General features: G+C 45.0%; 1 protein-coding gene across 11 annotated transcripts in view; it reads left to right on the plus strand.

Moving 5' to 3' along the window:
- LOC123995321 (serine/threonine-protein kinase MRCK alpha-like) overlaps positions 1 to 17038 on the plus strand; it is a 120339-nt gene that overhangs the window by 89369 nt on the left and 13932 nt on the right. For 8 of the 11 annotated variants that reach the window (XM_046298858.1, XM_046298857.1, XM_046298851.1 and 5 more), the window contains 13 exons: positions 5749 to 5859; positions 5958 to 6035; positions 6283 to 6388; positions 6798 to 6934; positions 7254 to 7393; positions 7520 to 7601; positions 7784 to 8003; positions 8232 to 8294; positions 9087 to 9340; positions 9556 to 9895; positions 12040 to 12137; positions 12237 to 12321; positions 12488 to 12611. In XM_046298858.1, coding sequence (XP_046154814.1) covers positions 5749 to 5859; positions 5958 to 6035; positions 6283 to 6388; positions 6798 to 6934; positions 7254 to 7393; positions 7520 to 7601; positions 7784 to 8003; positions 8232 to 8294; positions 9087 to 9340; positions 9556 to 9895; positions 12040 to 12137; positions 12237 to 12321; positions 12488 to 12611 — 1838 coding nt within the window. Of the gene's footprint in view, positions 1 to 2816; positions 2856 to 5748; positions 5860 to 5957; positions 6036 to 6282; positions 6389 to 6797; positions 6935 to 7253; positions 7394 to 7519; positions 7602 to 7783; positions 8004 to 8231; positions 8295 to 9086; positions 9341 to 9555; positions 9896 to 12039; positions 12138 to 12236; positions 12322 to 12487; positions 12612 to 17038 lie in introns of all 11 variants that reach the window. The other 3 variants (XM_046298850.1, XM_046298855.1, XM_046298860.1) reach the window with 1 other exon arrangement.

The following is a 17038-nucleotide window of genomic DNA, read 5'->3' on the forward strand; positions in this document are numbered from 1 at the left end:
GGTTATTGTCCAGCTGAAAGGTGAATTTGTCTTTCAGTGTCTGGTGGAAAGCAGACTGAAACAGGTTTTCTCTAGGATTTTTCCTGTGCTTATAGCTGTTTTCCATTTCTATATATCCACCCCAAAAAAAGATCTTGCCAATGGCAGGCATAGCCATAGAATGATGCAGCCACCACCAGCTTGAAAACATGAAGAGTGATACTCAGTGATGAGTTGTCGGATTTGTCCCAGACATAACATTTTGTATTCAGGACAAGAACTACTTTGAACTTACTTCAGTGCCTTGTTGCAAACAGGATGCATGTTTTGGAATATTTTGTATTTTGTACAGGCTAGTATTATGGAGTAACTACAACATTGTTCATCCGTCTTTAGTTTTCTCATATCACAACCATTAAACTGTATCCGTTTTAAAATCACCATTGGCCTCATGTTAAAGTCCCTGAGTGTGTTGATACACCATCCAAAGCCTAATTAATAACTTCACCATGCTCAAAGGGATATTCAGTGTCTGCTTTTTTCAATTGTATTTTTATGTCTACCTTCTTTGCAAGGCATTGCAGGCTTTGTGGTTGAATCTGTGCTTGAAATTCACTACTCGATTGAGGGACCTTTGAGATAATTGTACTGTATGTGTGGGGTACAGAGATGAAGTCGTTCAAAACGCATGTTAAACACTATTAGGGTTGCACATTTTGGGGAATGTAGGTGGAAACTTTCCGTGGAAATTAACGGAAATATATGCAAATGACATGTTTTGCATTGGATATATTTACCATATCATATGGAGACAGAAACATAAACCTTTTACCTCATCAAATACAACAGGTGTAGAATTTAGTGAAATGCTTACTTACAACAAGCCCTTAACCAACAATGCCGTTTTAAGAAAATACCAAAAAGAAAAGTAAGATATAAGAAAAACAAATAATTAAAGCGCAGCAGTAAATAACAATAGCAGGGTTATACACAAGGGGTACCGGTACAATGTGTGGGGGCAGTGGGGGGGTACAAATAGTCTGGGTAGCCATTTGATTAGCTGTTCAGGAGTCTTATGGCTTGGGGGTAGAAGCTGTTTAGAAGTCTCTTGGACCTAGACTTGGTGCTCCGGTACTGATTGCCGTGCAGTAGCAGAGAGAACAGTGGCTGAACGGTGGCTGGAGTCTTTGACCATTTTTAGGGCCTTCCTCTGACACCGCCAGGTATAGAGGTCCTGGATGGCAGGAAGCTTGGCCCCGGTGATGTACTGGGCCGTACGCACTACCCTCTGTAGTGCCTTGTGGTCGGAGGCCGAGTAGTTGCCATATCAGGCAGTGATGCAACCCGTCAGGATGCTCTCGACGGTGCAGCTGAGGACCCATGCCACATCTTTTCAGTCTCCTGCGTGGGAATAGGTTTTGTCGTGCCCCCTTCACGACTGTTAGTGTGCTTGGACCATGTTAGTTTGTTGGTGATGTGGATGCCAAGGAACTTGAAGCTCTCAACCTGCTCCACTACAGCTCCGTTGATGAGAATGGGGGCGAGTGTAAACTGAGTGTAAAACATGGTCATTGTGGATGTTCAATTATATTCCTCTTACTATAAAATAATGGCATGGTACTTATAAGCATATCTTGTCAGTTAAATGAACAAGCGAATAGCCTATGGCAGGGCACATAGCCAGATAACATACAGTAGGCCGACTCATTCTGTTCTTCTGAAATACATTTTCTTCATATCGTAATGTTTCTTTAGACCTGACTGAAATACATAATGGATTTATTATGATGGTGTTTATTCAACTGATTTATTATATTTTTTTTTTACATGTAGATGTTCCAAAGGCGTTATCAGCGGCTTGTATGCAGCTCCTATGCTGGAGGCCTGGAGATACTAAACATGTTCATGTTTAATTCATGGTCAATTACCGTGACACCGCCTGCCTTTTGCATAACCGCCACAGCCCTAATTGTGTGTACATTTTGAATTCAAGCTATAACTCAACAAAATGTGTGGAAAGTAATGGGGTGTGAATACTTTCTGAAGGAAATGTATATGAACAGCTTTTAATAAGATTTCATGTTGCTAAAACGCTGTCAATTCGACTTTAAAATAATTTTGTAGACCGAGGATTCCTTGTATTGTATTTATTAAGGATCCCCATTAGTTCCTGCTAAGACTGCAGCTACTCTTCCTGGGGTCCAGCAGAAATGATGGCAGTAATATAGTTTCTAATACAAACATTTTTTCTCATTAAAATACATTTTACAACAGATTTCACAATTCATTAAATGTCTTCTACTCTTCTACAACACACATTCCAGGTGTACATGTGTATAGTGTGTTTGTACCTTTGTGTGTGACTCTTCACAGTCCTCGCTGTTCCATAAGGTGGATTTTTCTTTGTATTTTTTAATATCTGATTCTACTGCTTGGGTCAGTTACTTGATGTTACTAGAGTTCCATGTAGACAGTCACTCTACGGACATTCTTTAAAGTTATCCATGGCTACTTGACTTTGAGTCCAGACACTACAGAACATACCTCTGTTTAATAGCCTGTAGTGAGCTTCTCTTTCACACGGTAGTACCATCACGAGTTCCCAGATTAGACCTAGAGTCTACGTCCCAAAACAGCACCCTATTCCCCACAGTGCACTGGGGCTCTGGTGAAAAATTGTGCACTGTGTAGGCAGAGATTTCCCTACCCAGTCCTTCAGTGCAATGTGGACATCTTCAACAAATATATGGGACACAAAAAAGGAATGGTAGCCTATTTAATGTTTACATCTCTCCATTTCTCCATCCCTCTCTCTGTCCCTCTCTCCCCCACTGAAGCGCTCTCCATCAGTTGGGCCAACTAGCAAAGGCAGACGTGTAAGCTAAGCAGCAGCTCTGTGCTTGTTATTTTGTCTGTGCCCAATCATCCCCTGAATCATCCTCTGAATCTCAATTGGGTCTTTTGCATGAATGGGAATACATTGTCTGTGTTGTGTTGATTGTCTGCTTGGGGAAAAAGCAACCTTGGACTTTCAAATAAGTTATATTGAATGCTTCCTTGTAAGGAGCCTGTTACTGCAATGGCCTGCACTGTAGGCCTCCAATTAGCTACACTAGCCTAGCCTATATGTTGTTGTCCTCCAAGATTTCCCCAAACCAAAAGCATGGTGTATGGTGGTGCTGTTCTCTCTCGTGGTACGGTCGGCATGGTCAATGGGTATGTGTAGCGCCCCTGTCATGTGCATGGTTCATGGGTTTGTGGTCCAACCTCTAGGCTTCCTAATGACCAATGGGATGGTCAGTCCTATATCTACTATGACCACAATCCCCATTTACCTTTTTAATACTGTGCATCTACCTGGTTCAATGGATCTCTTGCTTTTCCCTCTAAGCATGGATGGTGCTTTTTGGTCCCTCTTGGTTTCCTTACTTTCTACCAGCTCCCAAACACCATGGCTGCATTCCAAACACTTAACAGACACACCCTCTCCCCTCAGCCCTCAAATTAAGTGGACACTTCTGATTACGTATCATGACGTCTGAGTTTACAGGGAGGAAGGAATTCATTTTAAATGGACCACCCTTGCCCGGAAATTCATCACTCGTTCGTCCCCCGACGGTAGCTTGTGGGTGCTTTATATGCGCTACAGACAATTGAGTGCATGTCTACTTATATTAAATATGTAATTATTAATATACGCCTACTTTACGATAGCTATCAAGTTAATTAGCTAACTAACGTTAGCCTGCCTAGCTGGAACAGAAGGAAAATGTTTTCTTTCTACCATTTCCAAAAGATAACCAAACAAAAACATGATTACTTTTACGAGGAGTGTTTGTGCACAATTTCTAACTTTGTTTTTACTTACACTTGTATGTTGAATCCATATTGACGTTGGGGTTTTATGTTTGGGCTTGTCTTAGCGGATGTACAATCGTCTCAAATTGAATTATGGGGCCCCGAAGTGAACATAGTTGTACACTTGCAAACTAGAGGTCGACCGATTTATGATTTTTCAACGCCGATACCGATTATTGAAGGACCATAAATTAAATCAAATCAAATTTATTCATATAGCCCTTCGTACATCAGCTGAAATCTCAAAGTGCTGTACAGAAACCCAGCCTAAAACCCCAAACAGCAAGCAATGCAGGTGTAGAAGCACAGTGGCTAGGAAAAACTCCCTAGAAAGGCCAAAACCTAGGAAGAAACCTAGAGAGGAACCAGGCTATGGTGGGGTGGCCAGTCCTCTTCTGACTGTGCCGGGTGGAGATTATAACAGGACATGGCCAAGATGTTCAAATGTTCATAAATGACCAGCATGGTCGAATAATAATAAGGCAGAACAGTTGAAACTGGAGCAGCAGCACAGTCAGGTGGACTGGGGACAACAAGGAGTCATCATGTCAGGTAGTCCTGGGGCACGGTCCTAGGGCTCGGGTATTTATTTGTAATAATGACAATTACAACAATACTGAATGAACACTTATTTTAACTTAATATAATACATCAATAAAATCCATTTAGCCTCAAATAAATAATGAAACATTTTCATTTTGGTTTAAATAATGCAAAAAACAAAGTGTTGGAGAAGAAAGTAAAAGTGCAATATGTTCCATGTAAAAATATGTGCCATGTAAGAAAGCTAACGTTTCAGTTCCTTGCTCAGAACATGAGAACATATGAAAGCTGGTGGTTCCTTTTAACATGAGTCTTCAATATTCCCAGGTAAGAAGTTTTAGGTTGTAGTTATTATAGGAATTATAGGACTATTTCCCTCTGTACCATTTGTATTTCATTAACCTTTGACTATTGGATGTTCTTATAGGCACTTTAGTATTGCCAGTATAACAGTATAGCTTCCGTCCCTCTCCTCGCTCCTCCCTGGGCTCGAACCAGCAACACATCGACAATTAGCGCACGCTAACTAGCTGGCCATTTCACTTCGGTTACACGAGCCTCATCTCGGGAGTTAAAGTCATGAACAGCGCAATGCTTGACGCATAACGAAGAGCTGCTGGCAAAACGCACGAAAGTGCTGTTTGAATGAATGTCTACGCGCCTGTTTCTGCCTACCACCGCTCAGTCAGATACTTGTATGCTCAGTCAGATTATATGCAACACAGGACACGCTAGATAATATCTAGTATTATCAACCATGTGTAGTTAACTCGTGATTATGATTGATTGTTTTTTATAAGATAAGTTTAATGCTAGCTCGCAACTTACCTTGGCTAACTGCATTCGCGTAACTCCTTGTGGAGTGCAACGAGAGAGAGGCAGGTCGTTATTGCGTTGGACTAGTAAGAGCTGACAAGGTGAAAATCTTTCATTCTACCCATGAACAAGCCAGTTAACCCACTGTTCCTAGGCAGTCATTGAAAATAAGAATGTGTTCTTAACTGACCTGCCTAGTTAAATAAAGATTAAATAAAGGTGTAAAAAAACGCCAAATCGGCGTCCAAAAATACCGATTTCCGATTGTTATGAAAACTTGAAATCGGCCCTAATTAATCGGCCATTCCGATTATTTGGTCGACCTCTATTGCAAACTCCATTAGAAAACGAGGGCTGAGTGGCTTACGTTGCAAACTTCCCTTGCTTGGCTAATCATTTCGACCGACGATAAATATGGCCGCGCGGATTTCCCCCAAGGGCTTAAGGCGAGAGGGTAACTGAAGGAGGGTGTGTCTGAGTTTGAAACGCAGCCCATGTCTTCCATGTCCTGTAACTCCTTTTATTCTTTCTTTCTACATCTCTTTTCTCCAGGTGGACTCTGTGGATAACTTCACTCCCTCCAACACCCCATCCAGGGACGAGGACTCCAAAAAGTCTCGCTCACGGTCGCCCTCCATGGCCAGCGACGTAGAGCCCATTGAGGTGAACGCTGACCTCTGAATTTTGACCACTACGCTGGTTTATAGCGAAGGTATATATTACGCTGTACTCAAATCTCTCTCTCTTCTCCCACACTCCAGTTGATAGACCCAGGAACAGTCCAGACCCCCACCATGCGACCAGGAGGCTATGGTAGTATCGGCCGCTCATCACCCAAGGTAAGACCTGACATCCTCCTTGCTCTACTGTTTTAACCACAGTCAATACTTTGTAATGTCACTCCCATGGACCTGACAAAGAACAAGCTAAGATTAATATGCTTACCGTTTCTGTACTTAAATAAAATGTCCCTTTAATGTGTGTGTGCGTGTGTGTGTGTGCGTGTGTGTGTGTGTGCGCACAACCTTTCTGTATTTGTCCTGTGTTTTGACCAGCCGTCTGTTCTCCTCTGTTTGTCACCTGCAGCCCAAAGCCCACCAGTTTGTGGTGAAGTCCTTCAGTGCTCCCACCAAGTGTAACCAGTGCACCTCTCTGATGGTGGGACTCATTCGCCAGGGCTGCACCTGTGAAGGTAGAACAGGGGAGAAGGGGAGTGATAAACGTGGGGAGGAGGAGAAGAGAGGGAGGAAGACAGACGGGAGAATGAGGAGAGAGGGGGATAAAGGGAGGAAGACAGATGGGAGAATGAGGAGAGAGGGGGATAAAGGGAGGAAGACAGATGGGAGAATGAGGAGAGAGGGGGATAAAGGGAGGAAGACAGATGGGAGAATGAGGAGAGAGGGGGATAAAGGGAGGAAGACAGATGGGAGAATGAGGAGAGAGGGGGATAAAGGGAGGAAGACAGATGGGAGTGAAGGAAAAGCTAGGATGGAAGCAGGAAGAGTGAAGTGGGACTAGACCGAGGTGGCAGTACATTCTCTTTTAATGCTTGATGTGGCTATACATGGATAAAACCCCTCCTCTCCTGTCTGGTCCTGTAGTGTGTAACTTCTCGTGCCACGTGACATGTGCTGACAAGGCTCCAGCAGTGTGCCCCGTGCCACACGACCAGACCAGGGGGCCGCTGGGCATCGACCCTCAGAGGGGCATTGGCACCGCCTACGAAGGACACGTCAGAGTACGTAAGACACAGAAGATTGTATTTGTTTATGCACTCTTTCAAAAACTTTTGGTTGAAATTTCCTGCTGGAGTAGCTCCCTACATGTGATTTAAAGTGGACCTTTAAAAACATATATCTTACCTTGTATGTATAGCCTCTCTACCTGTGTGTGTTTGTGAGGTTTGCCTGTTAACGGTGTGTGTGTGTGTATAATAAAATGTCTGTCTGTAGTACTGGGATGGGAAAAAACTCTGCGCAGCCAATAGCTCCCCCAAAAAAGGGTCTGGGTCTATGTGGGAGACTAAAGTGTTTGTCTGTCCCTGTATGTGTTCCCAGGTGCCCAAACCCACCGGGGTGAAGAAGGGTTGGCAGCGGGCGGTGGCCGTGGTGTGTGATTTCAAGCTCTTCCTGTACGAGCTGGGAGAGGGCAAGACCACAACGCCCAGTGTAGTCGTCAGTCAGGTCATAGACATGAGGTAAGGACTACAACCTGAGCGCTGTCTGAACTACAACTCCCATTGATGGGAGAGAGATGGCTGCTTATTAGTATTACCTCTGGGTTTAGTTCTTTAGTTCACTCTCTCTCCTTTTTTGTTTTCCAGGGATGAGGAGTTTTCAGTCAGCTCTGTTCTGGCGTCGGACGTCATTCATGCCAGTCGCAAGGACATCCCATGTATATTCAGGGTTAGCCTTTTATTCATGAATACATGCATTTATTCATTCATACTTTTACTCAGTGATTACTCCCCCACCTTGTTCCACAGTCTTCAGATTTCTCAGATTTTAACAATACGTCTGCTTTTGTTTGGGAGGCCGTTCTGAAAGCTGTCTCCTCTCTTAGTACCTCTGACCTCTTACCCCTCCAGGTGACGGCATCCCAGCTCTCCCCCTCCTCCAGTCACAAGCCTTCCATTCTGATCCTGGCTGACAGCGACCACGAGAGGAACAAGTGGGTGGGGCTTCTCAACGAGCTGCAGCGCATCTTGAAGAAGAACAAGCTGAAGGAGCGTTTTGTCTACGTGCCCAAAGAGGCCTACGACAGCACGCTGCCGCTCATCAAGACCACGCAGTCCGCCGCTATTATAGGTTGGTGGAGGACGCACACACAGCCTCTTTATTTTGGCCATGTAGTACTGAAGTCAATATATGGACATGAACAAAACTCTATCTGACTAGTTTGTAGTGTAGAGCCATTACATGTTGAGCTGCAGTCTCCCTCTGTCTTTACCATGGTCCTAATGACTGCAGTACAGATGCACCTTTGGCCATGCAGTAGACTCTGAATCAAATGTCCTCTTGTTGTTTTCTCTTCAGATCACGAGCGTGTTGCCCTGGGCAACGAGGAAGGCCTTTATGTCATCCATGTCACCAAAGATGGTAAGACTTTAGGACCCACCTGGAGATGGGGAGACTTTAGGACCCACCTGGAGATGGGGAGACTTTAGGACCCACCTGGAGATGGGGAGACTTTAGGACCCACCTGGAGATGGGGAGACTTTAGGACCCACCTGGAGATGGGGAGACTTTAGGACCACCTGGAGATGGGGAGACTTTAGGACCCACCTGGAGATGGGGAGACTTTAGGACCCACCTGGAGATGGGGAGACTTTAGGACCCACCTGGAGATGGGGAGACTTTAGGACCCACCTGGAGATGGGGAGACTTTAGGACCACCTGGAGATGGGGAGACTTTAGGACCCACCTGGAGATGGGGAGACTTTAGGACCCACCTGGAGATGGGGAGACTTTAGGACCCACCTGGAGATGGGGAGACTTTAGGACCCACCTGGAGATGGGGAGACTTTAGGACCCACCTGGAGATGGGGAGACTTTAGGACCCACCTGGAGATGGGGAGACTTTAGGACCCACCTGGAGATGGGGAGACTTTAGGACCCACCTGGAGATGGGGAGACTTTAGGACCCTCCTGGAGATGGGGAGACTTTAGGACCCACCTGGAGAGGGTGATGCACTTCACCCATTATGCAGTTGAATTCTCACCCCATTAGCTATCACAATGGAGAGGTTTTTGACCACTCTCTCTGCCTGCTCTCTCCCTCTCCTCTCCCCCCTCTTTCCCCTTCTCTCCCCCTTCCTGACTGTCTCCCTCTCCTCTTTCACTTCCTCTTCTCCTCTCTTCTCTCCCCTCTGACCTCTCCTGACCTAACAGAGATCATCCGTGTTGGGGACAGTAAGAAGGTCCATCACATTGACCTGGTCCCCCAGGAGCAGCTCCTAGCGGTCATCTCTGGCCGTAACCGCCACGTCCGTCTCTTCCCCATGGCCGCGCTGGACGGGCGGGAGATGGACTCCTACAAGCTGGCCGAGACCAAGGGCTGCACGGCGCTGGTGTCCGGCTCCGTCCGAAACAACTCCTTCACCTGTCTGTGTGTGGCCATGAAGAGACAGGTCATCTGTTACGAGGTGGGTGGTGTGTGCAGGAAGGATGGGGTTGGTGGGACTTTTACAAGCCGTTTTACTCTTTCGTGTTACAAATTATGTAATATAACTTTGCTCATAAAATATATTTTAAACCAATATATAGGCTCTATTTATGGCATTATGAAGGGTCGATTAAGCCTAAAAATATTAAAGAATTAACTCCCAAAATAACAACATGATGGTTCTATGTCTCCCAGGTGAACAAGAGCAAGGCACGTCACCGCCGACTGCAGGAGCTCCAAACCCCAGGTCCCGTCCAGTGGATGGGTCTCCTGAGCGAACGGCTGTGTGTGGGCTACCAGGCTGGCTTCACGCGCTACAGCATCCACGGGGACTGTGCCCCGGTCAGCCTGTTGCACCCCGAGGACCACACCCTAGCCTTCATATCCCAGCAGGCCCTGGACGCGCTTTGTGCCGTGGAGATCTCCTCCAAGGAACTACTGCTCTGCTTCTCAGCCATAGGGGTCTACGTGGACTCGCAGGGCCGCCGCTCGCGCCAGCAGGAGTTGATGTGGCCTGCCGTGCCCAACTCTGCCTGTGAGTTCTGAACCAGCACAACTGTGTTAAAGCACAATTCTGCCACTTTTCAACCTCATTCACTATCCAGCACCATACCAGTGTCTTCATGTGTCCTAAAAATGTGTCCAAAAAAATTGCTTCTCTGTGACATCACATGGTAGGATTAAAAGATTTTTTAAAACAATGATATTCAAAACCTGCAGTGAGTTTCTAGCTCAAGGGAAGGTATTGTCTTGCTCACCACGTCACCGTACATTTCATAGTGTTTTAAAAATCACTTTTTAAAATGTTTCAAATTTTGATGATGTAATCGGGTAGAACTTTAACTATGTTGATACTGGGTTTGTGCTGGAGATAATCAACATGAGATTGAAAAGTGGTGGAGTTGCCCTTTAACCTTTTCATAAACCAAGTGTTTTATATAAGGTTTTATTTCTCCATGGTTTACAAACAACAGGAACCAAATCAAACCATGCATATTGCCTCTGAATATGTTGAAAACTATGGTGTGGATGTGATGGACTGTCAGTCCTTGCTTTCTAGAGTGTCTGTGAATTTGTGAGGGGTTACATTTCCCTAGCTCCATCCCAAAAGCACCCCGGGGTCTGCCGTTTTGCTGAAAAACCAATCCCAGTATGCACACTACCGTTCAAAGGTTTGGGGTCACTCAGAAATGAGTGTAAAATAACGTCAAATTGATCAGAAATACAGTGTAGACATTGTTAACAATACAGGTGATTTTTAATGGAATATTTACATAGGCTTACAGAGGCCCATTATAAGCAACCATCACTCCTGTGTTCCAATGGCACATTGTGTTAGCTAATCCAAGTTCATCATTTTAAAAGGCTAATTGATTATTAGAAAACTGAAAACTGTTGTTCTGATTAAAGAAGCAATAAAACTGGGCTTCTTTAGACTAGTTGACTATCTGGAGCATCAGCATTTGTGGGTTCGATTACAGGCTCAAAATGGCCAGAAACAAAGACTTTTCTTCTGAAACTCATCAGTCTATTCTTGTTCTGAGAAATTAAGGCTATTTCATGCGAGAAATTGCTGTGTACTACTCCCGTCATAGAACAGGGCAAACTGGCTCTAACCAGAATAGAAAGAGGAGTGGGAGGCCCCAGTGCACACCTGAGCAAGAGGACAAGTACATTAGTCTCTAGTTTGACAAAGGCGCCTCACAAGTCCTCAACTGGCAGCTTCATTAAATAGTACCCACAAAACACCAGTCTCAATGTCAACAGTGAAGAGGCGACTCCGAGATGCTGGCCTTCTATGCAGAGTTACAAAGAAAAAGCCATATCTCAGACTGGCCAATAAAAGATTAAGATGGTCAAAAGAACACAGACACTGGACAGAGGAAGATTGGAAAAAAATGTTATGGACAGATGAATTTAAGTTTGAGGTGTTCAGATCACAAAGAAGAACATTGGTGAGATGCAGAACAAATGAGAAGATGCTGGAGGGGTGCGCGACTCCCTCTGTCAAGCATGGTGGAGGCAATGTGATGGTCTGGGGGTGCTTTGGTGGTGGCAAAGTGGGAGATTTCTACAGGATAAAATAATTCTTGAAGAAGGAAGGCTATCACTCTATTTATTTTGCAACGTCATGCCATACCCTGTGGACGGTGCTTGCTTAATTGGAGCCAATTTCCTCCTACAAAATGACCCAAAGCACAGCTCCAAAATATGCAATAACTATTTAAGGAAGAAGCAGTTAGCTGGTATTCTGTCTGTAATGGAGTGGCCAGCACAGTCACCGGATCTCAACCCTATTGAGCTGTTGTGGGAGCAGCTTGACCGTATGGTACGTAAGAAGTGCCTATCGAGCCAATCCAACTTGTGGGAGGTGTTTCAGGAAGCATAGGGGGAAATCTCTTCAGATTACCTCAACAAATTGACGACTAGATTGCCAAATGTCTGCAAGGCTGTAATTGCTGCAAACTGAGTATTCTTTGACGAAAGCAAAGTTTGAAGGACACAATTATTATTTCAATTAAAATAATTATGACCATGTCAAAGTCTTTACTATATTTCCTATTCATTTTTCAACTCAATTCATGTATGTTTTCATGGAAAACGAGGATATTTCAAACTTTTGAATGGTAGTGTAGCTTTAAGCCTGAAGCTGACGTTGGCCTTCTTTCTCCTCACCAGGTTACAACGCCCCCTACCTGTCAGTGTACAGTGAGAATGCTGTGGATGTTTTTGATGTCAACACCATGGAGTGGATTCAGACCATACCATTGAAGAAGGTGAGAGTATAGGACTGCAGATGTAGCGGAGGGCCGTTAGTCGAATTGGTGTGTGTGCATGGTAGGTTTAACCTTTGACCCCGTTGTATCTTCCTGAAGGTGCGACCTCTGAACCCGGATGGATCCCTGAACCTCCTGGGTCTTGAGACTGTGAGGCTCATCTACTTCAGAAACAAGACTGCAGGTCAGTGACACACAGGAAATGCATCTAGACTGCAGGTCAGTTAGGAGAGGTACACATCTCAATGATTTATTCTGAGTCTAATTCTCATTCTAATGGTCGTATTCCACAATAGGATTGTCGTGATTTGTTGTTGTTGATGACGTGGTCAATCTTGTTAATATTCCAGAGGGTGACGAGTTGGTGGTTCCTGAGACGTCAGACAACAGCAGGAAGCAGATGGTTCGCAGCATGAACAACAAGAGACACTTCTCCTTCAGAGTCCCTGAGGAGGAGAGGATGCAGCAGAGGAGGTACACTACATAGTACATACTACATAGTACACACTGTACAGTGCATTCGGTAAGTATTCAGACATTTCAGACCCCTCAACTTTTTCCACATTTTGTTACGTTATACCCTTATTATAAACTGGATTAAATAAACATTTTTCCTCATCATTCTACACACAATACCCCAAAATGACAAAGCAAAAACAGGTTAGTAGAAACTTTGGCACAATTACTAAAATAAAAAACAGAAATACCTTATTTACGTAAGTATTCAGACCCTTTTGATATGAGACTCAAAATTGAGCTCAGGTGCATCCTGTTTCCATTGATCATCCGTGAGATGTTTCTACAACTTGAATGGAGTCCACCTGTGGTAAATTCAATTGATTGGACATGATTTGGAAATTCACACACCTGCTTTATATAAGATCCCTCAGTTGACAGTGTGTGTCAGAGCAAAAAGCTAGCCATGAGGTCGAAGGAAATGTCCGTAGAGCCACAAGACGGGATTGTGTCAAGGCACAGATCTGGGGAAGGGTACCAAAAAATGTTTGTAGCAGTGAAGGTCCCCAAGAACACAGTGGCCTCCATCATTCTTAAATGGAAGAAGTTTGGAACCACCAAGACTCTTCCTAGAGGTGGCCGCGTGGCCAACTGAGCAATCGGGGAGAAGGGCCTTGGTCAGATAAGTGACCAAGAACCCGATGGTTCCTCTGTGGAGATAAAGACCCTTCCAGAAGGACAACCATCTCTGCAGTACTCCACCATTCAGGCCTTTATGGTAGACTGGCCAGATGGAAGCCAATCCTCAGTGAAACGCACGACATTCTGCAGTACTGCCAAAAGGAACCAAACACTTCCGGTGCCGACAGAGATGGCCGCCTCGCTTGTCGTTCCTAGGAAACTATGCAGTATTTTGTTTTTTATGTGTTATTTCTTACATTGGTACCCCAGGTAATCTTAGGTTTTATTACATATATCCAATAGTTCCTCCTGACTGTAAGATCAACGTCAACTCACTAACATTACGACCCGGAATACGACTTTCCCGAAGCAGATCCTCTGTTTGCCCACCACCCAGGACAATGGATCGGATCCCAGCCGGCGATCCAAGACAAGGCCGCTGTAGAAGGGGCAGACGGAGCGGTCTTCTGATCAGGCTCCATAGATGGGCACATCGCGCACCGCTCCCGAGCATACTAATCGCCAATGTCCAGTCCCTTGACAACAAGGTAGACAAAATCCGTGCAAGGGTAGCCTTCCAGAGAGACATCAGAGACTGTAACGTTCTTTGTTTCACGGAAACATGGCTGACTCGAGACACGCTATCAGAGTCGATACAGCCAGCTGGTTTCTTCACGCATCTCGCTGACAGAAACGAGCATCTTTCTGCTAAGAAGGGCTGGGGTGTTATGCCTTATGATTAACGAGACGTGGTGTGATCATAACAACATACAGGAACTCAAGTCCTTCTGTTCACCTGACTTAGAATTCCTCACAATCAAATGCCGACCGCATTACCTACCTAGAGAATTCTCTTCGATTATAATCACAGCCGCATATATCCCCCCCAAGCAGACACATCGATTGCCCTGAACAAACTTCATTTGACTCTATGTAAACTGGAAACCACATATCCTGAGGATGCATTTATTGTAGCTGGGGATTTTAACAAGGATAATCTGAAAACAATGCTCCCTAAATTCTATCAGCATATCGATTGCGAAACCAGGGCTGGCAAAACCCTAGACCATTGTTATTCTTACTTCCGCGAAGCATATAAGGCCCTCCCTCCTTTCGGAAAAGCTGACCACGACTCCATTTTGTTGCTTCCAGCCTATAGACAGAAACTAAAACAGAAAGCTCCTGCGCTCAGGTCTGTTTAACGCTGTCCCTCCAATCGGATTCCACGCTTCAAGATTGCTTCGATCATGAGGACTGGGATATGTTCCGCATTGCGGCGAACAACAACATTGATGAATACGCTGATTCGGTGAGCGGGTTTATTAGCTCGTACCCACAGCGTCTATTAAAACATTCCCAAACCAGAATCCGCGGATTCATGGCAGCATTCGCGCAAAACTGAAAGCGCGAACCACTGCTTTTAATCAGGGCAAGGTGACCAGAAACATGACCGAATACAAACAAGTGTAGTTATTCCCTCCGCAAGGCAATCAAACAAGCTAAGCGTCACTATAGAGACAAAGTAGAGTCTCAATTCAACGACTCAGACACGAGAGGTATGTGACAGGGTCTACAGTCAATCATGGACTATTAAAGGAAAATCAGCCCCGTCGCGGACCAGGATGTCTTGCTCCCAGACAGACTAAACAACTTTGCTCACTTTGAGGACAATACAGTGCCACTAACACGGCCCACTACCAAAACCTGCGGGCTCTCCTTCACTGCAGCCGACGTGAGCAAAACATTTAAACGCGTCAACCCTCGCAAGGCTGCAGGCCCAGACTGCATCCCCAGCCTCATCCTCAGAGCATGCGCAGACCAGCTGGCTGGTGTGTTTACGGACATATTCAATCAATCCTTATCCCAATGTGCTGTTCCCACATGCTTCAAGAGGGCCACCATTGCTCCTGTTCCCAAGAAAACTAAGGTAACTGAGCTAAATGACTGCCGCCCCGTAGCACTCACTTCCGTCATCGTGAAGTGCTTTGAGAGACTAGTCAAGGACCATATCACCTCCACCCTACCTGACACCCTAGACCCACTGCAATTTGCTTACCGCCCCAATAGGTCCTCAACCTCAGGAGGCTGAAGAAATTCCGCTTGTCACCAAAAGCACTCAAACTTATACAGATGCACAATCGAGAGCATCCTGTCGGGCTGTATCACTGCCTTGTACGGCACCTGCTCCGCCCATAACTGTAAGGCTCTCCAGAGGGTAGTGAGGTCTGCACGACGCATCACCGGGGGAAAACTACCTGCCCTCCAGGACACCTACACCACCTGATGTCACAGGAAGGCCAAAAAGATCATCAAGGACAACAACCACCCGAGCCACTGCCTGTTCACCCCGCTATCATCCAGAAGGCGAGATCAGTACAGGTGCATCAAAGCAGGGAGCGAGAGACAGATGTTTTTCAGTCTCAAGGTCACAGCTATTAACAGCTATCACTAACATTGAGTGGCTGCTGACTCATCTCCAGCCACTTTAATAATGGAAAAATTGATGTAATACATGTATCACTAGCCACTTTAAACAATGCCACTTCACATAATGTTTACATACCCTACATTACTCATCTCATATGATATGTATATCCTGTACTCAATATCATCTACTGTATCTTGCCATCTTTATGTGATGTATCACTAGCCACTTTAAACTATGCAACTTTTATATGTTTACATACCCTACATTACTTATCTCATATGTATATACTGTACTCGATACCATCCACTGCATCTTGCCTATGCCATTCTGTACCATCGCTCATTCATATATTTTTTTATGTACATATTCTTATTCATTCCTTTACACTTGTGTGTGTTTAAGGTAATTGTTGTGAAATTGTTAGGTTAGATTTCTCATTGGTTATTACTGCATTGTCGGAAGCACAAGTATTTCGCTACACTCCCATTAACATCTGATAACCATGTGTATGTGACAAATATAATTTGATTTAAAGACTCTCAGACCATGAGAAACAAAGATGCTCTGGTCTGATAATAGTAATATATGCCATTTAGCAGACGCTTTTATCCAAAGCGATTTACAGTCATGTGTGCATACATTCTACGTATGGGTGGTCCTGGGGATTGAACCCACTACCCTGGCGTTACAAGCGCCATGCTCTACCAACTGAGCTACAGATGAAACCAAGATTGAACTCTTTGGCCTGAATGCAAAGCGTCACATCTGGAGGAAACCTGGCAACATCCCTACGGTGAAGCATGTTGGTGGCAGCATCATACTGTGTGGATGTTTTTCAGTGGCAGGGCCTGGAAGACTAGTCAGGATTGAGGGAAAGATGAACTTAGCAAAGTACAGAGAGATTCTTGATGAAAACCTGCTCCAGAGCTGGGGACCTCAGACTGGGGTTAAGGTTCACCTTCCAACAGGACAACGACCCTAGGCACACAGCCAAGACAATGCAGGAATGGCTTCGTGACAAGTCTCGGAATGTCCTTGAGTGGCCCAGCCAGAGTCTGAACCCGATCGAATATCTCTGGAGAGATCTGAAAATAGCTGTGCAGCAATGCTCCCCATCCAACATGACAGAGCTTGAGAGGATCTGCAGAGAGGAATGTGAGGAACTCCCCAAATACAGGTGTGAGCCATACCCAAGAAGACTCAAGGCTGTAATCGCTGCCAAGGGTTGTTCAACAAAGTTCTGAGTAAATGATCTGAATACTTATGCAAATGTGATATTTCATTATTTTTTTTGTGTGTCTAAAAACCTGTTTTTGTTTTGTCATTATGGGGTATT

The sequence above is a fragment of the Oncorhynchus gorbuscha genome, linkage group LG14 (assembly GCF_021184085.1).
Source record: "Oncorhynchus gorbuscha isolate QuinsamMale2020 ecotype Even-year linkage group LG14, OgorEven_v1.0, whole genome shotgun sequence".
NCBI lineage: Eukaryota > Metazoa > Chordata > Actinopteri > Salmoniformes > Salmonidae > Oncorhynchus > Oncorhynchus gorbuscha.